The sequence below is a fragment of the Salvelinus fontinalis genome, chromosome 3 (assembly GCF_029448725.1).
Source record: "Salvelinus fontinalis isolate EN_2023a chromosome 3, ASM2944872v1, whole genome shotgun sequence".
Taxonomy (NCBI): domain Eukaryota; kingdom Metazoa; phylum Chordata; class Actinopteri; order Salmoniformes; family Salmonidae; genus Salvelinus; species Salvelinus fontinalis.
The window spans coordinates 34,790,920-34,814,409 of record NC_074667.1 but is presented as its reverse complement, the minus strand read 5'-3'; the positions used below and the strand labels follow the sequence as shown (position 1 = coordinate 34,814,409).

Sequence of the window (23,490 nt, the reverse complement as noted above, 5' to 3'; positions counted from 1 at the left end):
CCCAAAACGAGTTTCAGCGAAAGATCAACGAAGTGTACGAAGGCCTCGACGGAGTTGTGGCAATTGTGGACGACATCCTTGTCTATGGTCGAACCAAAGAGGAGCACGACCGAAACCTCCGCGCGATGCTGCAAACGTCCCGCGAGAGAGGAGTCCGGCTCAACCCCGAGAAGAGCACAGTCGGCGCTACAGAGGTCAGCTACTTCGGACATCTTCTTACAGCGACTGGAATCAAGCCAGATCCACAGAAGTACTTAGCCATAAAAGAAATGGAGCCACCAAAGAACCGTGCAGAGCTGGAAACAGTGCTTGGCATGGTCAACTACTTAGCCAAGTTCGCAACCAGCCTCTAAAATGCTAATGCACCCCTGCGTCAACTGCTAAAGCAGTCCAGTGAGTTTCTCTGGGACAAGCAACACGACATTGCTTTCCAGAATGTGAAACTCTTGATCACGAGAGAACCAGGACCATTCCTTGCCTACCACGACCCCGACAAAGAGCTCAGACTCCAAGTAGACGTGTCGAAGTATGGACTAGGTGCAGTGCTACTGCAAGAAGGAAAGCCCATCGGCTACGCTTCCAAATCTCTCACAGACTGTGAAATCAACTACGCTCAAATTGAAAAGGAGCTCTACGCCATTCTGTTCGGATGTGAACGTTTCCATCTGTACATATATGGACGACAAGTCATTGTGGAATCCGACCACAAGCCCCATGAGACAATTATGAGGAAACCACTAGCCGCAGCCCCGCCAAGGCTACAAAGAATGATCCTTCAACTACAAAAATACGACTTCACAATCACTCACCGTCCAGGCAAAGACATCCCTGTCGCAGTCACGCTCTCCAGGAAGGACAGCAGCCTCAGTGAAGGCATAGACATGCAAGTGCACACTGTGTACAGCAACTTACCAGTTAGTGACACAAAACTGAAGGAGATCCAAGCAGAAACAGAAAAGGACTCGCAACTCGCACAGCTGAGGAAAGTCATACAGGATGGATGGCCTGAGGAGAGGAGAAAATGCCCTCAGAGCGTCTCAGAATTCTGGAACCATCGTGATGAACTATCACAGATCAACGGAATAATTTTCAAAGGAGAGAAAATCATTATTCCTACCAGTCTCAGAGAAGAGATTTTGACAAAAGATCCATGCTGGACACATGGGCATGGAAAAGTGCAAACAGAGAGCACGGGACATTTTGTTTTGGCCTGGAATGTGCAAACAAATAGAGGACATTGTTGGTAAATGCGCCATATGTCTTGAGCGACGCCCCTCAAACACCAAAGAGCCAATGTTACCTCACTGTATCCCAGACCGACCCTGGCAGGTCGTGGCAACCGATCTGTTTACTTGGAACAACGAGGACTACATCGTAACAGTGGACTACTACAGCAGATACTTCGAACTCGACAAGCTTCACAGCACCACATATGCAGCTGTGATACACAAGCTGAAAGCAGCCTTTGCCAGGCATGGCATTGTAGAGACTTTAATATCTGACAATGGGCCCTGTTACAAATAAAATGAGTTTGAATCCTTCACAAAAGCATGGGAGTTTACACATGTCACCACAAGCCCGCATTACCCTCAAAGTAATGGCCTTGCTGAAAAATCTGCGCAGATTGCTAAATCACTCATGGATAAAGCAAAAGCAGACAAGAGAGACCCCTACCTTGGTCTCCTTGAATACCGCAACACTCCAGTTGACAACTTCAAATCACCAGCCCAGCTGTTGATGAGCTGCAGACTTCGCTCAATCCTTCCCAGCACCAACCAGCAGCTGCAACCTGAGGTCGTCAGCTACAAGGAAATGCATGAAAAACGTGCACAGAGACAACAACAACAAAAGCGATACTACGACAGGTCAGCTAGACCACTGCCACCACTGATCGACAGAGAGTCAGTTAGAATCCAAGAGCATGGCCTCTGGAAGCCAGCAGTCGTCATCCAGCCAGCTGACACTGAACGTTCATGTCACGTCCGCACCGCAGAAGGAGCGGTGTACCGCCGCAATCGCCGTCACCTACTGAACACAAAAGAACAACACACTGATGAGATGAACTGTTCCCCTGAAAGAGAACGTGATGGACTAAACACACACACAGCACAACATACACCATACTTACCTGCAACACCACAAGAACTGTTGACTGACACAGAAGCATGCTCAGCATCATATCGCACAAGGTCAGGAAGAGAGGTCAAGCCCAGAGCTGTCCTAGACCTGTGAAATGTCAAAGGGTGTAGGCGGATCGCTGCCCTAAAAGAGTTCCAGACTGTAAACTTGTTATTGAAAGTTCACTTGAAATGCTTTGGTATTGTATTTATTTGAAATGTTAAGATGTTATTTCTACAGTGAAAGCTGAGTTGCTGAGAATCCCTTGTTTGAAAAGTAACAGTATGTTGGATTATTGTTGGATTATTATTATTGTTTCAGAGTCTATGTTGATTCAGTTGGTATAGTATGCAATATAAATGGTTATTTACCTTGAGTTCAAACTACAGAGCATGTATTCAAATGAAACGCTTAGAATATGTAAACATTTTTCTTTTGTTTTAAAAGGGGGATGTAATATTCATATGTGTAAACATACTCAATTGTAATTGGATGCATTTTACCGCCATATCATACTGTGCTATGATTGGTTAAGACCACCCAAATGGTTAGTGATGGTCAGTTTTATCCTGGTTGGCGATACGTGAACATGCCAGTTATAGCTAGCTAATAAAGAGCTACGTTAAGAAATATCCTGTAGTACTGCATTTTATTATTTTGTACAAAGTGTGCAAAACAAGACAACATGCTTTTAGAAATTAGGTAAAATGGATTTGTTTCCCTGCATTAAAGTCCCCGGCCACTAGGAGCGCTGCCTCTGGATGAGCGTTTTCCTGTTTGCTTATGGCCGTATGCAGCTCATTGAGTGCGGTCTTAGTGCCAGCATCAGTCTGTGGTGGTATGTAGACGGCTACGAAAAATACAGAAACTCTAGGTAGTGTGGTCTATCTACAACTTATCATGAGATGCTCTACCTCAGGCGAGCAAAACCTCAAGACTTCCTTAGATAACATGCACCAGCTGGTGTTTACAAATATACATAGACTGTCTTACCAGAGGCTGCTCTTCTGTCCTGCCGATACAGTGTATAACCTGCCAGCTGTATGTTATTCATGTCATTGTTCAGCCACGACTCTGTGAAACATAAGATATTACAGTTTTTAATGTCCCGTTGGTAGAATATACGTGCTTTTAGTTCGTCCATTTTATTATCGTTCCACCTTTTCCTGTAGTACTGATAGCAAAGGCAGATTAGCCACTCGTCGCCAGATTCTCACAAGGCACTCCTATCTCCTTCCGACAAACATGCGTCTCTTTCTCCTGCAATTGATGGGGATGAGGGCCTGTTCGGGTGTCTGGAGTAAATCCCTCGTCGGGATCATTAAAGAAACATTATTTGCCCAGTTCAAGGTGAGTAATTATTGATCTGATGTCCAGAAGCTCTTTTCGGTCATAAGAGATGGTAGCAGCAACATAATGTACAAAATAAGTTTAAACATTGCGAAAAAACTAACACAATTGCAAGGTGTGTAAAGAGCCCATAAAACGGCAGCCTTCCTCCGGTGCCATACCGAGCTGTGCAAAGGTGATGTGTTTTAGTGTTGCATTACACACGTTTGTATGAAGAGCAGACTACTGTACTATTAGATAATGCTCACGCAGTTAAGCCATTGTTTATTTGCATGTTACACTAACAAAATAACAATCATGTCTGTAAAGACCACACTATTGTGGCAACCTAATTTAAAATCTTTGCTTGTTTAAGACACCTACCAACATGGGCAGATAATGGTCAAAGACAGTACAGTATGAAGAAAGGCTAAACCTGCTTCTCCAATAAAAATCCCCGATCACACTTGTAGGCGATGGCATGGCCACGTTGGCTAACTAAACTAGAAACACGTCATCGGGTCCGGTCGTCTCGCGTCGAACTGCGCATGTGCTTGTCGTTAAATCAAAGGCACTCCTTCGGTATAAAGTTGTTTTTGTCGAAAATGAAAACGTGTCAGTTCGTCACTTTCACGAGGTTGGGCTAGTAACATGTTCCAGTAAAGAAATTGGCTCGAATCTAGGTTGCGCCTTTAGATTGAGAGAATTAACAAGTCAAAAATAATTGTTCGCTTCTCAAACTCTTTCGTAAGCGTTGCCGGAAGTCATGCGATGTTGTGCCTGTGGGTTTAGAAACTTTATTGTTTAGTTCGTCACCCAAATCCCAGCCAATCCCCTTTGTAGGCCTGTTCATCTCGCTCAACCTTCACCTATCTATTTTATTTTTATTAACAACAAATCAATACAGAAAGTACATAAGGGAACACAAGTGTATATATAGATTATATACAATGGACAATCGAGCTAGGGGGTACAATATCACATTACAATTACACAAGGACCTTAAGGGACAAACATACACGTACAATTCTAACAGCTTTTTTGTTAGAGTATTTAACGTTAACTGTCTTAAAATACAGTTCAACCTTCAACTATCAAACTCAGTAGGAGCACCGTCAATGAGGTATGAGATTTTTAGCAGTACAGTTGGATAATATTTATATACCAAGACAAACCCCTTACATCCACCATGTCCCTACTGTCCCCCTGCAGGTGTTCACCGAAGCTCTTGCATTCAACAAAGGTAAAGCCGTTAGCTAAAGGAGATGCTATCTACTTGAGGGCGCTGCATTGTCCCAATGTCATAGAAGGTAAGCTATAAGGTTCGCTAGCCCCAACGGCTTTCTAGCCACTTGCCAATCAGAACCAAACGAAGCTAGCATTTAGGTAGCTCGTTAGCTAAATAATGAAGGCATTGGCTAACCCTGAAGTGATGTCTGTTGTATTTAGTTAACGTTAGGCAGCAACGAATTTTTATCCGGTAGATTTGTCCTTGAGTTGAAGCACAAGTATACAAACACAAGGAAGTTATCCAAATATAACATTTTCTCTGTAGCCTTACCTAACTAGAACAAGTTTAGCATTCAGATAGCCAAATCCAACCTCGGATTGTTATTAGCTAGCTGGTTTAGCCAATTCAACAGGGTCGTTTACTCAATGGCTAACTATTGTTATTTTCTTTGTCATTTACATTGTAAACGCGTAACCGCTAGCTAACAAAGCTAACCAGATAAACTATGTAACCAGTTATGCTAACGTTACTATTTAAATATTGGTTGTGTCTACGAGTACCTAGTTATTATTCTGCCAGCTGTGTAGCTAGCTAGTTACCGACTTTGCTAGCCCTAGCTCAAAGGCTGGAGCTTCGTAGCTAACGTTAGATAGCCACCCCCTTTCTCCATTTGAGTTTAATGAGATTTGTCCCAGTTTGTCAAATAACATCTAGTTAATACTGTATCGTCCTCAAGTGGGCCTTCACTACCTTGATATGGTCCCATGGACTCAGGAGTCGGAGTCGATCAGAGACCGGCTAACTTTAGTTGCTGTAGGCTACTGCATGTTTCAGGCAAAGACAAAGTTCCCATCTCTTGCAATGCATTTTCCATTCCAACAATGTTAATCTCACAGCTGGAGGCAAATCACACGGGCTTTGGCTGTAACTCCACTTGAAAAGGTATCCATTGCTTGCAAAGCAAATGAGGACCAGTGTGGGGTTTTGCAAAGCTTAGCGTGCTAAAATAACTATAAACTAGAAGGATTTTGCATTAATTAAAGTTTAAGCTACTGACTCATGTAGGCCTGACATTTGTCTTTGTTCTCAGGAGTAACAGTTCTCATAGCCTAACCATGAGGCCACAGCCTGAAATATGTGTGTGTATGCAACAATGTACAAGGCCTAAGATATGAACAATAATGTGTTTGTGTGGCAAGAAGGGCTCTGTTCTGTGTGACCGAAACTGTGCTAATCTTAGAGAGGCACAGGAGGGGTGTAGAGGGAGGGGGGTGAATCAGGAGACTGCTGACTGTGGTGTACAATAGACAATAACAGAAACTATACACACGAAGAACATCTGTGAGGTTCTGAGTTATGCACTATAACCCAATACTATAACACATGTGATTGAATATTAGCAACTGTTGGCCTGGGTGTCTGTGTGTGTGTGCTGGAAGTAACAGTTAGCCTCAGATAAGTGTGCTGGGAAGCTGTAGTTAGCCTTGAGCGAGAACAGTGGGCTTTGTATACAGGTGCAAATAGCTCAGACAATGTTGCAGAGCTGTCTGACCTCAGTCTCTGGGGTGAGGGAGCGTAATCTACACAGCAACGGGACACCAGAGAGCGCTAAGGTGCTGGGACTAGCTTAAGCGCCAACACCAACGATAGGCTGGGTGAGTCTAAGCCATGCCCAAGCTCTACTCTGACAGGCCGGCTCGGAAGCGGGAATTATCTCTGTCATGAGTATATTATAATATCTTTGTCAGGAACAAATCAGTTCTCTGTCTTATCCTGCGTGATGACACAGTGAACCCGTATATACGGAAATTGCATTTGCCATTTATTAACTTTTGAATTAAACAATTATTTTAACCAAGTTCAGGTGTGTTATTGTTCCTATCTCAGTTGAACCTTCGCAGCCTTAACACCAGCCATGATTGATTAGTTGGAACACAGCCTCACTCAAATGATTGTGCTGCTTGCTAACTACTTTTTCCAATGAGCTTATGTCTTGATAATGTGAAGGCTTCTTTTATCCAGTTAGGCAAAGATCTACCCTATTTAAATAAAAAAATATTACTTTAATCTGTTACGACGCAAACTGCATTCAGGTCAAGACCCTGATGAGGGCGACGAGCATGCAGATGAGCTTCCCTGAGACGGTTTCTGACAGTTTGTGCAGAAATAATTTTGTTGTGCAAACCCACAGTTTCATCAACTGTCCGGGTGGCTGGTCTCAAACGATACCGCAGGTGAAGAAGCTGGATGTGGAGGCCCTGCGCTGGCGTGGTTACACGTTGTCTGCGGTTGTGAGGCCAGATGGACGTACTGCCAAATTCTCTAAAACATTGGTGGTGGCTTATTGTTGAGAAATTAACATTCAATTATCTGGCAACAGCTCTGGTGGACATTCCTGCAGTCAGAATGCCAATTGCACGCTCCCTCAACTTGAGACATCTGTGGCATTGTATTGTGGGACACAGACGCTCATTGCACAAGGTGCACCTGTGTAATTATCATACTGTTTAATCAGCTTCGTGATATGCCACACCTGTCAGGTGGTTCATGGCATAGGAGGAATGCTCACTAACAGGGATATAAACAAATTGTGCACACAATTTGTGAGAAATAAATATTTTGTGCGTATGGAATATTTCGGGGATCTTTTATTTCAGGTTATGTTCAAATATTTTTTATTGAACACACACAGGAATGGTGTATAGGTATGAAAGGCAGGTATACAATTTTTAACTAAACATAAAAGAGCAGACAGAAATAAAAAGATCCAGAGTTCTGGGTACAAAACAATTATTACAAAACAAGACATACAAAACAAGGACAGGTAGAAAGAAAGAGGGTGGGTGTCACCCCCCCCTTATTCCCCCCCTTTATCCCTCCTCCCCCTTTATCCCTTCCCCTTATACCCCTCCCCGCTGCTCGGGTGGCGGTGCCAGCACGTGCCGCCCAGAGGTGGATTAAAATATTACAATGGAGAGTGCGTTAAAAAGTACAAATTCACAGCGCCGAATGGTCCAAGTAAGAGAGGAAAGGCTGCCAGATCTGATCAAATGTTAATAATTTATTGTTCAGAATATATCTAATCCTTTCTAAGTGTACAGTGTTTGCCAATTCGCTGAGCCATAATTTGGTAGTGGGCGCTTCCCTCTTTTTCCAGAACAACAAGATTAGTTTTTTTGCCGAAATGAGACTGTAAGAGATGAGTTGTTTTTGGGGGTTGGTTAGTCCGATTAGGGAATCAGACACTCCCAGGATTATCAGAAGCGGGTCTGGGTCAATTGAAGTCTCCAGAACTTCAGAGAGGATCCTAAAAATTCCACACCAGTAACCATGCAAGCTAGAGCATAGGGCAAAGCAGTGGAGAAGTGTACCCTGTGCAGCCTGACATTTATCACACAAAGGGGATGTATCAGGAAATATCCTATGCAGTTTGGTTTTGGAATAGTGTAATCTGTGTAATACCTTGAATTGTATGAGCCGATGTCTGGAGTTAATGGAGCAGGTGTGGATATACTCCAAGCTATCTTCCCAGTCTGCCATCGAAATGTCAGTCCCTAGTTCTTCCTCCCATTTTGCCTTAATGGCCTCTGTAGAGGGTGTGCTAACCGATTGAAAAGAGTCATATAAACGAGATATCAGTTTGTCTGAGGTGGGGGATGTTTTTATGCATCCGTCAAACATGGAAGGCTTAGCATTCCCAAATGTTGGGAGGTGTTTCCTAACATAGTCTCTGATTTGTAGGTATCTGAAAAAGTTATTTCTGGGAAGATTATAAGTTTCCCTCAGCAACTCAAAGGAAGCAAAGGTCCCTTCTATATATAAATCCCCTATGGTACTTATCCCCAACTCTCCCCATTGCTCAAAGGTGTTATCAAGGTTGGAGGGGGCAAAGGAGGGGTTCCTGGCAACAGGGAGCATGAATGACATTGGTCTAAGCTCAAAGTGGGTTTTAATTTGCTTCCAGATTCGGACTGTGCTATGTATAATAGGATTGTTACGATAAAGTGACCTCTCCAGATTGACAGGCGACAAAATCACAGCACCAATAGAGAAGGGGTGACACTCCTCACGCTCCATACTAAGCCAGGTGGGTGACGGACGTGCGTCATCCAGCAAAAACGTAACCGCACGGAGGTTAGCGGCCCAATAATAAAATATAAAATTTGGGAGAGACAATCCTCCTTCCATCTTGGATTTGCAGAGGTGTTTTTTACCTATCCTGTGTGTTTTATAATCCCAGATGAAAGGATTGATAATTGAGTCCAGTTGTTTATGAAAGGATTTAGGTATGAATACTGGGATGTTCTGGTATAGGTAGAGCAGTTGTGGGAGGAAGACCATTTTAATGGCATTAATTCTTCCGAGCAGAGAAATTGGGAGAGTTCTCCAAAATTGTATGTTTGTTTTTAGTTTTTGCATCAGCGAGGGGAAATTCTCTTTAAATAGTAAGGAATGTTGTTTGGTAACTACAATTCCTAGATAGGTACATTTTTCTGAAGATAACTTAAGTGGAAGATGTTCTAGCCAGGAGGTGTTTTGTAACCGAATGGGCATTAATTCACTCTTGTTCCAATTTATTCTGTATCCCGAGAAGGTACCAAACAAATGAATCACATCAAGAATAGCTGGAATACTAGCTTGGGGTTCTGTTACATAGAGGAGAATGTCATCTGCGTATAGGGAAATCTTATTTAGAGTATCTTTAGTATTATAGCCGTGTATTGCTGCATCAGATCTAATCGTCTGAGCGAGAGGTTCAATGATTAGGGCGAAGAGCATAGGCGACAGCGCACAACCCTGCCTTGTCCCTCTGTAGAGGTTAAATCGGGGCGACAATGATTGGTTAGTGAGTATTCTCGCACAGGGGTTCCTATATAAAAGCTGGATCCAATTTATGAACCCATCTCCAATATTAAATTTCTGTAGGACTTTGAATAGATAGGACCACTCAACTTGGTCAAAAGCCTTCTCGGCGTCAAGAGATATAATGGCAAGGTCCATGTTTGGTAACCTCTGAGAATACATAATGTTGAAGAGGCGCCTGAGATTGAAGAATGAGTTTCTGTTCGGGATAAAGCCGGTCTGGTCCGAATGGACCAGTTTGCCAATTAAAGTGCTAAGCCTGTTAGCCAGGGTTTTTGCTAAAATCTTTTGGTCTGTATTGAGGAGGGATATTGGTCTGTACGACCCTACCTCTTCCGGATCTTTACCCTTCTTATGTATAACTGTAATGAATGCTTCATCCAAAGTAGATGGGAGAGCTCCATCCTCTCTGGACTGAACCAACATTTTGTGCAGGTAGGGAGAGAGCATGTTGGGCCCGAGAGCATCTGGGCCCGGGGTCTTGCCACTCTTTAGAGTTTTGATTGTTTCTCGAATTTCTTCAAGAGATATTAAATTATTCGGGCAGGAAGATTACAGTCATCCAAAAAGTTTTGCATAATTAAGGGGTTAGAATCGGCTTTAGATGTATATAGAGTCTCATAAAACTGACGGAATCTGTCATTGATGTCTTTGGGGGAAGAGAGTAATTCCCCAGATGCAGACTTAACTTTGTGAATCATTCGGTCACTCACAATTTTTCGAAGTTGTCTGGCGAGTAATTTGTGTGGTTTGTCACCAAACTCAAAATATTTTTGCTTGGCGTAGAGAAAATTATTTCAGGTTATGAAACATGGGACCACAACTTTACATGTTGTGGGTTATGTTTTTGTTCAGTGTATTTTTATCTGTCAAGGTCAGATCTGTGGATTCTGACTTGAGTTTAAAAATATTCATTTTTAAGGTTTTACTCTACAGTAGGCTGTGTCCTTATGCCCTTCAACATGGATGATCTTCACTTAGTGCTGTGAGCAAGGAGTCAATTAAAACATTGTTCAATCAGTCATGTTAGAATACCTGTAAATGTATTTGCTACTGCACAAATGTCTATCATTCACAATTGTCTGTTTATTATCCTTTATCGTGGAACTCAAACTTCAGTCTCTCTTGCAGTGATGAGGTAGGCTAGGTCATCGTAAGGGATACTTTGCAGCGCATTGTGGCTTGCTGATGTTTTAAAGTGTGGACTAAAGCCACTCTGAATAGTTGAAACTTGAAGCCTTTCTATGCTGACTTTCTGTCCATGTAACGTGTCAGACACTCAACCTTGTTTGACTGATTGCCTCTCCTGACACAGTCCTTCTTGTGCCTTTCAGAATGTAGCATGTCTCATCGTGTCTTCCAGAAACGCCACTACATCAACAGTAAGAACTCTGGCTGGACCTCCTTCATTTTTCAATTTGATTTAGGCTACATACGTATGCTTTTTACCTCGCAATGCTGTGATGGCTTGCGTCATTTTGAACTAATAATAATATCTATTTTATATACCACTTTTCAGTCGCTTTAAAAACAAAACAATTTAACAACAAATGTAGGGATCTGGTGGTTAGATGATAGGTGATGATAGGCAGTTCAGAAAGGTATCTTGAGGGAGCGTAAATGGTACAGCCAGGCAGGGAGGTAGAGACATCTGACACAGGCTACGGAGCAATTCATTGGGCACTTTGTCCTCTTCGATAGTACTGAAATGTTGCACCCACCTGGGTGATGCTCCGGTGACTAAAAGCTCCAGTAAGAGCACCACACCACAGCACTGGTCCAGAAAAAGCCCCCTATGAAGCGAGCCTCTGCATCCCCTCCCACTGCAGTCCACTTTCCTTCTAGGAACTGGGGCAGGGGGCCAAAAATCTGATGCTGTTGATCTGGTGTTGCTGCATCATTCAAATCATTTTAGCTAGGCAAGCCAAATATAAATTAACTAGCCATAATCAGTCCTGCAATCTGGGTGGCCCTAAATAAAGAGAGCTGTTGTTTTTAACTTACGTCATCTTTCTAAAATGTGTTGTTTTTTGTTGTTGTTTTTTTTTTAGAACCTGAGAGATGTGCTCTCGAATCTCATCCCTAAAGAACAGAGTAGGATTAAGAACTTCAAAACGCAGTATGGCAAGACCAACATCGGCTCGATCTCTGTGGATATGGTACGTTCAACTCACCTGTCATTTGTAAATGTTCTAGTACCCTTTTCAGTAACAGTTGTAGTGTGAAATATGGTAGCTGTGCATATTAATGCCTACGCAGAATTGTGTGTGTGTGCGCAATTGTCTTTACAGATATACGGTGGGATGAGAGGTATGAAGGGCCTGGTGTATGAAACCTCAGTGCTGGATGCAGATGAGGTGAGTTGGTCTGTGCAGGGCAAGAGGGTTGAATGCAAAGTATCGGGTAGGGGGATAGATTGGGCGTTTTTGCCTCTTTACTATTGCTTGTTGGTATCTTAGATGGCTTCATTTTGCCTAGATAATAGATGAGATTGTTTAAACAGTCTAGATAATGAAAAAAAGAAAGGCATGCCCGTTGCTATATTTTCTTGAAGTCCCATGTCTGAGGCTGTGCTGAAGAGAATAGCTTTGAAACAGATTGATTTCCATGCTTGCTCAGCACTCCCCTGAGAGAGATGGCAGTATGCAAATGGTTTGGATAGTACTGAATGAAATGGAACTAAATCAAAACCCTCCTGTGTCTGATGCTTGAAGCTAGACAACTACCTACTTAAATAGTGATTTGAGATTCTAAATGGTTTTCTTTGGGGAGCTTTGTTTTTCAAGTCCCACCATATTCATCAGCTTTTGTTAGGTGAGAATAAGAAGGGTGTAAGAAGGGTGAAGCGCCCGGACCAAGGGCACGTGGACAGATCTCCCACCAAGTCAAATCGGGGACCAGATGATAGCTTTTGATCCTGTTTATCTGTGGGAGCAGGTTTGCTTCTATTTTGGTTTAATGACATCAGATGATAATTTGCATAGAAAACTATATTCAGTGGCCCCCTTTGTGATTGTAAGGCCTTAAACCATTACGTTTGGTGTGAATAGTTTGACCAATTATCCTATTGCTGATTCTGTGTATTGTATTTGTCCCCAGGTGAACTGGCTGTCCAAGGAGTGGGCCAAGCGTGCAGCTCTTGCCTCCCACGTGGTCACCATGCTGGATAACTTTCCCACCAACCTCCACCCCATGTCTCAGTTCAGCGCTGCCATCACAGCTCTGAACAGCGAGAGCAGCTTTGCCCGGGCCTACTCCGAGGGAGTCAACAAAGCCAAGTACTGGGAGGTGAGCTCAGGAAACTTAGATTGAAGAATGTTGAATGGCACATGCCATTGTGGGAAATCATGTTGCTCAGTAGGACGAAATGTAGTAAAAGCTTTAATCAACTGAATGCGTCCCAGTTGTAATACGATCTATTTAAAGAGTGCTTTTTGTCCGACTAGAAAATGGTTTCTTCTCTGTTTGTCTATGAAGACTCCATGGATCTTATCGCTAAGCTGCCTTGAGCGTGGCGGCCAAGATTTACCGCAACCTTTACCACGAGGGAAGCAGCATCGGTGCCATTGACTCCAGTCTGGACTGGTCACACAACTTTACCAACATGTTGGGCTACAGCGACGCCACGTTCACCGAGCTCATGCGCCTGTACCTCACCATTCACAGGTCAGTTTTATAGAGAATGCTACTTCATTCATAATGATGTAGTTTATCGTCCATTCGTCTGCACCTTGTTAACGTTTGGGTGTGCATATTCAGCTCCTGCTCCGTCATTGCATCAGTGCAGTTATGTGGTTGCATTACTCATTCATTCACACACTTCCCTTTCTCCTTTGCTACAGTGACCATGAGGGTGGTAACGTGAGTGCCCACACCAGCCACTTGGTGGGCAGTGCCCTGTCTGACCCCTACCTCTCCTTCAGCGCAGCTATGAACGGTCTGGCTGGACCCCTTCACGGATTGGCTAACGGGTGCTAATGTCCAAGTTAACATCCAACCTACTACTGCTCATAATACTGTGATTTAAAGCAATGCTAATCATAATTGCTTAGAAATAGCACATTTTCTATTATTGTGATTGTTAACATAATGGCGAGATGGGAGCAATATGAAACTATAACAGCAGTCGTGATAATGGCGAATGAGAGCAGTGATTTGACTAGGTTGGAGTGTGCCCCTGCCTGACCTCTGACCTGCTCTCCTTGTAGGAGGTGCTGGTGTGGCTGACACCACTGCAGAAGGAGATGGGAGGAGAGATGTCTGACGAGGCCATGAGAGACTACATCTGGAACACCCTCAAGTCTGGAAGGGTGAGTGGACTGGTCTGGTCTGGAGGGCAGGCCAAGTTGGGTCAATGAGGGTGATGAGTCAACGACAGGAAACCCAAGGGACACTTTTCCATCTCTACGTAAAAGTGAAGTGATCAGGTGCACAAAAGAAAAGACACATTTACATTTGAGGAATAAGCTTCAAGGGGAATGATATGTAACCTTAGAAAGAGATTCAACCTACCTTTTTGGCCTTCTGTTTGTGTTCGCAGGTGGTTCCAGGCTACGGCCACGCTGTCCTGAGGAAGACAGACCCCAGGTACACCTGCCAGCAGGAGTTTGCCTTCAAGCACTTGCCCAACGACCCCATGTTCAAGCTGGTGCACCAACTCTACAAGATCGTGCCCAACGTGCTGCTGGAGCAGGGCAAGGCCAAGAACCCCTGGCCCAATGTGGATTCCCACAGTGGAGTGCTTCTGCAGGAGGATAGGACAAACCTATTGGAGTACACTTCCAACTGATTGGGAGGGACACAGGGTGACGGTTACAAGAAAGGCCTCCACCCTCTCTTGAAGGGGTGAAGAAAAACGTACAATGTCAAATTTCAGCTTATTTTCTTAGTTTTTTCCAGCCTAGTGAACTGTCAAAGCCATATAAAAAAATATATATATAAAGCATCTAGCCTCTCTCCTACGTTACTTTAGCTCTCCCTTACCTTCCTGCAAAGCCCTTATAGATATCACATACAATTGGGTGTACTATAATTAAGTCTTCCCCTGTGCTGTGCAATTAACTCCATATCTCTCTCTCTTTCCTATCCTAACAGTTCTACGGCATGACAGAGATGAACTATTACACGGTGCTGTTCGGCGTGTCCCGAGCCCTGGGCGTGCTGGCCCAGCTGATTTGGAGCCGAGCCCTGGGCTTACCCCCTGGAGCGCCCCAAGTCCATGAGCACAAACGCACTCATGACCCTGGTGGTAGTTTTCTGTCTTGCCAACGTAGTGGTACTCATGACACTAAATGATGTGTCACACACTACAAGATTCTTCATTTGGTCGTAAGGATTCTCGATACCACGCTGTCTAGTGAAAACAATGTGATGTGATTTAATTGTGCAGCTAGAACGAGCTGTGGGCCAAAGAGCCTCAAAACATTTTGTTAGACATTCACGCTTGCCATAGAGTTAAAATATTTAACCAATACATTTTGAATTAAACATTGAACTTCAGAGCTATAATATTTAACCAATATATTTTGAATTAAATAACATTGTGAACTTCAGAGCTGTACTGATTTGACACTAGCTTTGGTTAAAGGGAAGTACAAACGTAGGCTAGTAGTCATCGCTCCTGTTCGAGAGTCAGTCTACACATTCTGATGCGATACAACGTCATCATCTCACTAGCTTCTCTAGTGAGCTCTCATTGGCTGTTGCTGATCACAGTACTCAAAATGTGTCGTTGCACATCTCACACTACAGGAGCATGGCAGATTTTGTGCTGATAAAATCAAACGTTTGAAAATATCAGGATGAGTCAGACAGAACCGGTAGCCCTGAGATTGCGTCTCTGGCCCGTTCACATTATACGAGCGTCAGTAACGGCCGTGCGCCCCGACTAGGCAACGACGTGGGAATTTTGTCTCCGATCTCAAACTTGTCTGGGACAGGTAAATCGGGACAAAATCATGTAGTGTACGCCTGGCTTATGGTAATATTTTTTTATTTTGTGAGACTGAGCCATATATATATATATATATATGAGTCTTATATATTTAAGCTGACCTTGTTTTGTAAAGAACTCAAAATATCATGTCAATTATTCAGTTGTAGAATCTGGGGCACTTGCATTGTCAGACAAAATTTTCCAAAATAACGAAACAAAAGACAACACTCCATGGCAGGCACGGTCCTTCTGTAATATAACCACAGAATAATATGTATAGTCACAGTCTGCAAATGACCAGGGTCTGTAGGTTCGTAATAAGATACTGCTGCCCCTTTCATCAATGATTGATGTCACACCACTAGAAATCAAGGCCAAGTTCACTTATTACACCATTTTTTTGCCAGTGTTCGCCAAACCCATTCTGGTAAACGGAATACTATGCAGGTTGCTTTGTACAGTGCTTCACAAATAGCTCTGTTCTATTGGGAAGGGAGGTTGTTTTGAAAAGTGATCAGGGTAAGAAGACAGCACTGTTTTCCATTTTATTTTAAATCTACCCGAGCTGAAAGGGTTGAATTATTATATTGTATTATCAAACTTTTTCTTCAAGACCTGAGGGCAACTTCAAAACATCAATGGAACATTTCCTTCTAGTCAGAAAAATCAATGTAATTCGAGAGCTGGCTAGCATTGACTAAATAGTACGCGTGACCCGTTAATATTGGTGTCTCAATCGATGTGCTATTAGAATGTTTTGTAAATGTTTGTTTTTAGAAAGTCTGCTGCTTTTACTACGTCCAACTGTAATGTCTCATCTTTCTCATGACGCAAGTACACATCTGAAAGGCTATATCAACTAATCATTAAATAATAATTTGTTCAACTGACTTGCCTAGTTAAAGGTTAAATAACAACAATCCAGTTGAACACTATTTTTGAAGGTACAGATTTGCTTGGTTTAGTTTTAAGGCTGCTCTCAGGTGTAGTGGGAGGGGGCTTGTGTTTGTAATAGTCTGTTTCAATGCAGACCATATCCAATACACTCCAATTGCGCACAACACCGACAGTACCCTCCTGGCTATTAATTTAATTTGTTTTCAAACAGCCCCCCCCCCCCCCCCCCCCCCCACACTGTCTACCCCCTGTAGTGTATTTCCCAAATAGTATATATGTATTTTAGGTTTTAAAAGTTTGTCCTGTTCCTGTATTTGATCCTGTTCTAACCAAACCTTGGGTTATTCTGGTTTAAAGATAGATACATCTTATGTGAGATTGTGAAGTGGAGGAATCAGATTTTTTTTTATTTTCTAGCAGAGCTGGATGTGGGAGAGAAAATGGATAACAATTTTAAATAAAAGGCAAATTTTAACAATTACTCTTCTCTTGAATGCTGATTTTTATTGCCGTCTTTTTATAGAGATGTGGTTGTTGCATATTCTTTACAGAAGGTGTGGTCATAACGGGTTACCACAGAACAGTTATGTTATTCTGTGCCGGCTGTATATGGAGTGTTCTGAGGACATCTCAGTTATTAAGTGTTCCAGATATGTCTCCACAGCACTCAGGTTTCTGCTTCCCTTTGGCCTGGTCAAGACGTCATATGCCTGTGGTACAGAGACTGGATTCCAAATAAACAACGGATCAGTGTGCTTTGGTCAGAAAATACAAAAATTGCTATGTGTTGCAACTGATTTGAACTGTGGCTTCAAATGACAAATTGGTTGACAATCGATACGCTTTCTCCTAAATTGCCAAGCACTCCTGTGACAACCTGAAATGTCCTGATATTGACAAATGTGACAAAAAAGTTATACTTTGGTTTATTGGCTTTTGTTTTAAAGTCTAAAATACATACGTAAAAGGGATGCACTTAGGGGTTGTAATGGCTGGCAGGACCTAAAGAGCCCTGATTCCCACCAACAGAATCACCCCTTTTCAACATCTCCAGCACCACCCAAACCTGTGAAAATGGAGTGTTTCTATGTTTTGAAGTAAAAAATATCTTCCTCTAAGTGTTTCCAATTAGTAGGTAATGCCTACTCATAATTGGTTAAAATCACGATGCACACTGATGTCATTGTAAACTTTTTCAAAACAAACATGCCGTTTTCACATTTGTTGGGGTGGTGCTGGAGATTAATATGACGTTAAAATGTACCTTTACCCCAAAATAAACATTAAGGCAAATCAGGGGAATGTTATAGGAAAGCGATATAGAAATCTCACTTTCAATCAAATGTGAGTGATTAGAATTCAGAATATTACAATTAAACACCACATAGGCAAATGTCAATCCGCCATAATACTATACAAAAATAAACGCAACATGCAACAATTTCAAAGATTTTACTGACTTCATATAAGGAAAACAGTAACTTAAAATAAATTCATTTGGCCCTAATCTATGGATTTCACATGACTGAAGGGGTGCAACCATGGGTGGGCATAGGCTTGGTCTGAGAAATTAGGTCACCAACTAATAACATCCTGTGGTCCTTAAATATCTTTGTGGTTAAACTAATTAAAACCTAAATACACTGAACACAAATAAACAACATGTAAAGTGTTAATCACGTGTTTCATGAGCTGAAATAAAATATCCCAGAAATTGCCCATATGCACAAAAAGCTCTCAAATGTTGTGCACAAATTTGTTTACATCCCTGTTTGTGAACATTTTTCCTTCGCCAAGATAATCCATCCACCTGCCCGGTATGGCATATCAAGAAGCTGATTAAACAGCATGATCATTACACGAGTGCACCTTGTGCTGGGGACAATAAAATGCCACTAAAATATGCAGTTGTGTCACACAATGCCACAGATCTAAAGTTGAGGGAGCATGGAATTGGCATGCTGACTACAGGAACGTCCACCAGAGCTGTTACCAAAGAATTGAATGTTAATTTCTCTACCATAAGCCACCTCCGTCATTTTGGAGAATTTTGCGGTACATCCAACCGTCCTCGCAACCGTAGACCACGTATATGGCATCATGTGGGCGAGCGGTTTCCTGATGTCAGTGTTGTGAACAGAGTGCCCCATGATGGCGGTGGAGTTATGATATGGGCAGGCATAAGCTACGGACAAGGAACACAATTGCAGTTTATTGATGGCAATTTGAATGCACAGAGATAGTGTGACGAGATCCTGAGCCCCATTGTGAGGTCAATTTTTTTAAGGTATCTGACCAACAGATGCATATCTGTAATCCCAGTTGTGAAATCTATAGATTAGGGCATAATGAATTTATTTCAATTAACTGATTTCCTTATATACACACACTCAGTAAAATTGTTGTGTTTATATTTTTACATAGATTTAATGTGTGGACATGATTCAAACCAGTTAAAACATCTTATGAAAATCAAATGGGTGTGACATGGTAATTCTGACCACCCAAATTATATTATGTTCAGTTCTCTTATTAGTGCCCAGTTAACTAGCTGAAGTATTTACTAGATTGGTAAAAATAACCTTGAAAGCCTGACAATTCATTACACCTATCAAAATATGTAATTTGCTTCAGTAAATATCAGGCTCTGCAGCAAAATGGCAATAAATAGGAAAATGGCCTACGAATCCAGTACATACGGAGGACGGTCCAGTCTCAAATGATGCTCTTTTCACATGCAAGTGGTGGCTGTGTTGTTCAAGCAGTCAAGCTGTAGATCCATTCCCCACTTCAACCGTGTCCAACAACAGTCATTTAATGGTCGTCCACAAAATGCAATGGGTTGAAAGTGGGGAAAACGTGTGTAATCTCCCAGATAAGTACAAGCACATGGAGGCTCACGTTTGGTTCACCTCATGGAACATGAGTTCTCTGGGTATTTTAGTCTCTGGGCCGAACTTGGTGCAAGCTCGGCGCTCGAAGGCAACAACCATTTGCTTCACGACTTCATCAAAGAAGACCGTCGCTAACTGCGAGTGTAGCAAAGAGCGAAACTCAAAAGATATCTGCAAGACAAAGGTGGAAAATTGTTGAGGTTCTGTTCATAATAATGTTTCCCCAATAGATGATTAGGTCATTAAACCTGCAATTATAATGTCTGTTTAATCAGAAGTTCACACTACTATAATATTCAAAGTATTAAATAGTTTGCTGCATGTAGGGCTGTGGCGGTCCAGGCTACATGAGGTGTGCGACTAGGATTAGAAAAAGTCGCAAAAAAAGGCATAATTTCTTATGCTGAGCATCATTCACAAATGATAGGCTAATATTGTCACCCATCAGACTATTCTTGATTCAATCTTCTCTTTACATATACTAAATGTGTGACATTTTTGTTTTCATTTAGAATGGACCATTATCATGCACCTGTATCGAAACAGGGGCAGCAGGGAAAAAAACACATGTCATCTATGCACTAAAAATAGCAAATGGAGGATGCTTTCCCCCATGGTTTATTTGCATGCCAGCCAGGTAGGCAACACTCCTGTTGTAAATATAAGCAATGCGCTTAATATTAGGAAAGTTGAGAAATAAATATAGTAGGCCTAGCCTATAGAACGCTGATGGGTCCTCCTCTTTTTATTAGCGGTCATCACTCCATTTTCTCCCACAATTGCATAGCCTATAGAAATGTTGAGCAACATGAGCACTCATGAAGTGTTTGATTCGATTTTTGAATACATTTGCATGGATGTCAGAGTGATTAGAGGGACAATAGAGAGCCGAGTTTGGTAGCAAGTTTGGTAGGCTACTAATGACCAGTAGAAGCATCAGAGCTTGAAGAAGCCTAATTACTGTGACTAAACGGTCATGTGGAATTTGACTGCCTTCATAGCTCAGGACCGCCGGTGTGGCGGTAAAATGGTCACCGCAACAGCCTTAGCTGCATAGCAATAGTATTGCATGGTGCGACAAGGAAACACTTACAGAGAAATCAACAGTACAGGTTCTGGGATAACCAGGTATTCCAGGGCTGAAACGCCATATTGTCTCCAAGTGGTTGAACAGTTTACCATCTGTGCAAACAGCCTACGGAAAGGGGAAGTGCCAGTAAAATGAGATGCAGTGCATGTTATTATTGGTGAATAAATGTTAAAGAATAACTTTAAAGCACTGCAAAACAATAGACTTGTAAGATCATGGAGTTGATTGAGTTTACGAACCTTGACTAGATGAGGGCGCACATTGGTGATCATGGAGGTGTATCTCTCGACTATAGGGGGGAAACCCACTTCTAGTTTGGCTTTAGCATGGCTGGCTCTCTGCATGATGAACTGAGATTTCTTACACCACGGAACAAAGTGCTTATAATCGTCCACGTTGGCCACCACATCATACATCTCCTGCATCGAGTAACTACAGAGAAAAAAAAGGGGGAAATAGTATTCTTAGCATATTTGCATGAGACCATACTTTGCTGATATGATGATACATCTAGTCTTCACACTGAATAATGATGAAATGTGCTTGATTTGATGTTAGTATATTTGTCATTTACATGATTCTGTTGTTCAGGGACAGTAGTAGGCTCTTATCAAAGTTCACAGATAGAAAACGCTAAGTATGCGGCCCTTGACGTGTTTTCTCAATATTGTTATGGAATACAGTACATGGCATAGAACTAGAACACAAGGGGATGTTTTGATTGAGGTTGGAATAAAACGGAAAATTATAATAATACCATTTTAGTCTAAGAGCTGTTTGAAAAGAAAACCTGAAATTTCAGTCCGTTTTGGTGGGATTGAGTTTTGGCCTGCCTGGTGACAACACAAAAATGGCTGCAATGGACCTTTAAATTAATCAGCATTTAGCCATGTCCACTGAAGCACAGATGCAATCTCTACATTACCCAATGATTCTTCGTTCTGAATACTGTTTCCTCTTGTTGGCCAGACTAAGGAAGGTTCTGCTAGGGGGAATGATAGTTGTCCTCCTGTCCAAATGGACAAGAATCCTGGGGGTCCTAGTCATAAGGATGCCACAAGATGTCACATATCTGTTGGTCCAAGAATGATCAGTCACGGACTTGCAAAACACCACTTTAAAACACTGGTTCATTGCATTCTAATAAACCCCATCAATAAGACCCTTGTTATACAATGCTACCAGTTGAAACCCAAGACACCCAAATTACCGTAAAACGTTAATTAAACGCGTGTCTCATATAGCCTCATGTCCTTTTATAGCCGGGCAACATAACACATTTCTGCAAATAAACACTGGTTTTAAATAAATGCCGGGTCTAAATTAATTGTTAACGAGGTAACCAGGAATTGTTCATTTTATTTTTTTACATTGAATAGTTCAGTAATGACTCGAAATAATGACGGTAAGCATCTGTTATTATCACCAGTAAGAAACTTCTAGCCATTTTGGGGTTGAAGGTAGCATAGTGGTGAGAGCGTTGGGCCAGTAACCGAAAGGTTGGTGGATCAAATCCCCGAGCAGGCAAGGTCAAAATCTGTCATTCTGCCCTTGAGCAAGGCAGTTAACCCTAGGCCGTCATTGTAAGTAAGAATTTGTTCTTAACTGACTTGCCTAGTTAAATTAAGGTTAAATCATAAAAAAAATAGGCTGCTAACAACTGAGAACTGCTAGCTAACTGGCAAGCACAAAAACAAACAGCTACTTCGTGACTACAGATCCCTAGAAAAAGTACGATCGTCTTCTAGTGGCTAAAGTAGTTACTGCCCAAAATGCACAGTCAAAGGATAATAAAAAAAATAGCTTTTTTTCTTTTTTCAAATAGAGAAACGTGGCACCCTGTGTACATGATAACACTGTGCAGGAAATTAATAATTGTATTAAATTGCTGGAATTAAACATTTAACTATGCAAATTAATAAAAGCTGTACGCATTAAGGAAATATAAGCCTGTCCAATACGCGCCTGTTGTGTTCAGTGATTTAAGCAACTAAAGCTCGGGCTATTAATTGAAATTTCTTGGTATGTACTTTGTAACCGCACCATCATCACCCCTACCCCACTCGCGTACCTGATTGGCTGTTTAATCCGTATTCTTGGCCCCAGCACTGTATTCAACCGGTTTTTGCCAAATGTAGAGAGATCTCGCAACTCACTGAATGTCCGTATGCCTATAGGCAATCGCAGGGTGGAGACAGTCGCCAACCCAGCCATTTGTTATTTTAAAACACAGTGATGACTGGCAACAACAATCTAACCTAGCAAATTACCTAACCTAGCTAGCTCACGCTACACAGCCAAGCTATAGGATGGTCGCTTCTAGAAAGCTAAGTGGCTGATGCTATACACATTTACGTATAATTAGTAACGTTAGTTCAATAATGTAAAATGTCTAGCTGATGCTATACACATTTCCGTAAAATTATTAACGTTAGTTCAATAACGTAAAATGTCGAACTAGTTAAACAAGTAGTTTGTAACAGGACAATGTTAGCTACCTAGCTAGCTAACGGTAGCTAGCCAGGTAGCCACCAGTTAACGTTAGCTACCTAACTAACATTTCAGAAATGTCATTTATCGCTTTTTAGCCTCAATCGAATGAACTGCCATAACTGTTTAGCAAGCTAGCGACATAACGTTTCGTCTGCCATCTTCTTCCTCCTTTTTTATTACTTTATCCGGCCAGGTCAACCGGTGGCAAGTAGTATCTATTATATTGACAAGGTCGTCGATTGACCCCTCTAACAATGGAAATACATATCCGCAAAGGCGGAAGGCAGGTGGGAACATACGCGCGTGAACAAGAAACACAACTCTCATATAATAACATTGCCGGAATGCCATGCGCGTCCACTTTTATATCGGTACTTCGTAAAAACCTAAACATTACGAAACTTTTGTTCGATCAAATAAGCGTCACGTAGTATATTCGCAATTACATTTTTTGTTAACCAAGTTCGAGACTCATAGACCTCTATACCAAAAATCCCCACTTGCTTAGTTTATTCTCGCGCTGACATATTTTGGGCGCGGAGTTGATTCTCTCGCTTCGGCTTTTCCTCTTTGCTGATAGTCACGTAACGTTATGCTGCGTTCATAACCAAGTGTGAAGGTGGGACTACACGACTGGGAA

The 23,490-nt window shown here is 42.1% G+C and overlaps 1 protein-coding gene and 1 pseudogene across 2 annotated transcripts; one reads left to right on the top strand and one right to left on the bottom strand.

Moving 5' to 3' along the window:
* Positions 1 to 4,592: 4,592 nt before the first annotated feature.
* Positions 4,593 to 16,601, top strand: LOC129845674 (citrate synthase, mitochondrial-like; annotated as a pseudogene).
* Positions 16,602 to 17,283: 682 nt separating this feature from the next.
* Positions 17,284 to 22,571, bottom strand: LOC129845642 (coenzyme Q-binding protein COQ10 homolog B, mitochondrial-like). Of its 2 annotated transcripts, none has more exons than XM_055913501.1 (5): positions 22,429 to 22,571; positions 21,283 to 21,429; positions 20,597 to 20,789; positions 20,361 to 20,462; positions 17,284 to 19,438 (listed from the first exon to the last, which is right to left on the bottom strand). In XM_055913501.1, exons 1-5 carry the CDS (start codon positions 22,569 to 22,571, stop codon positions 19,271 to 19,273), a joined length of 753 nt encoding a protein of 250 aa, XP_055769476.1. In that variant the 3' UTR covers positions 17,284 to 19,270. The 2 variants fall into 2 exon arrangements, with proteins under 2 accessions (XP_055769476.1, XP_055769484.1); XM_055913509.1 differs by having other exon boundaries at positions 21,283 to 21,396.
* Positions 22,572 to 23,490: the final 919 nt, after the last annotated feature.

Excerpts from the sequence above, each read along its gene's own strand:
- LOC129845642 (XM_055913501.1), bottom strand. The coding sequence starts at position 22,571 with ATGGCTGGGTTGGCGACTGTCTCCACCCTGCGATTGCCTATAGGCATA. Across the intron at positions 20,790-21,282 it reads TCAGAACGAAGAATCATTGG|TTACTCGATGCAGGAGATGT; the intron begins GTAATGTAGAGA and ends TTTTCTCTGTAG. Across the intron at positions 20,463-20,596 it reads TGCGCCCTCATCTAGTCAAG|GCTGTTTGCACAGATGGTAA; the intron begins GTTCGTAAACTC and ends CCCTTTCCGTAG.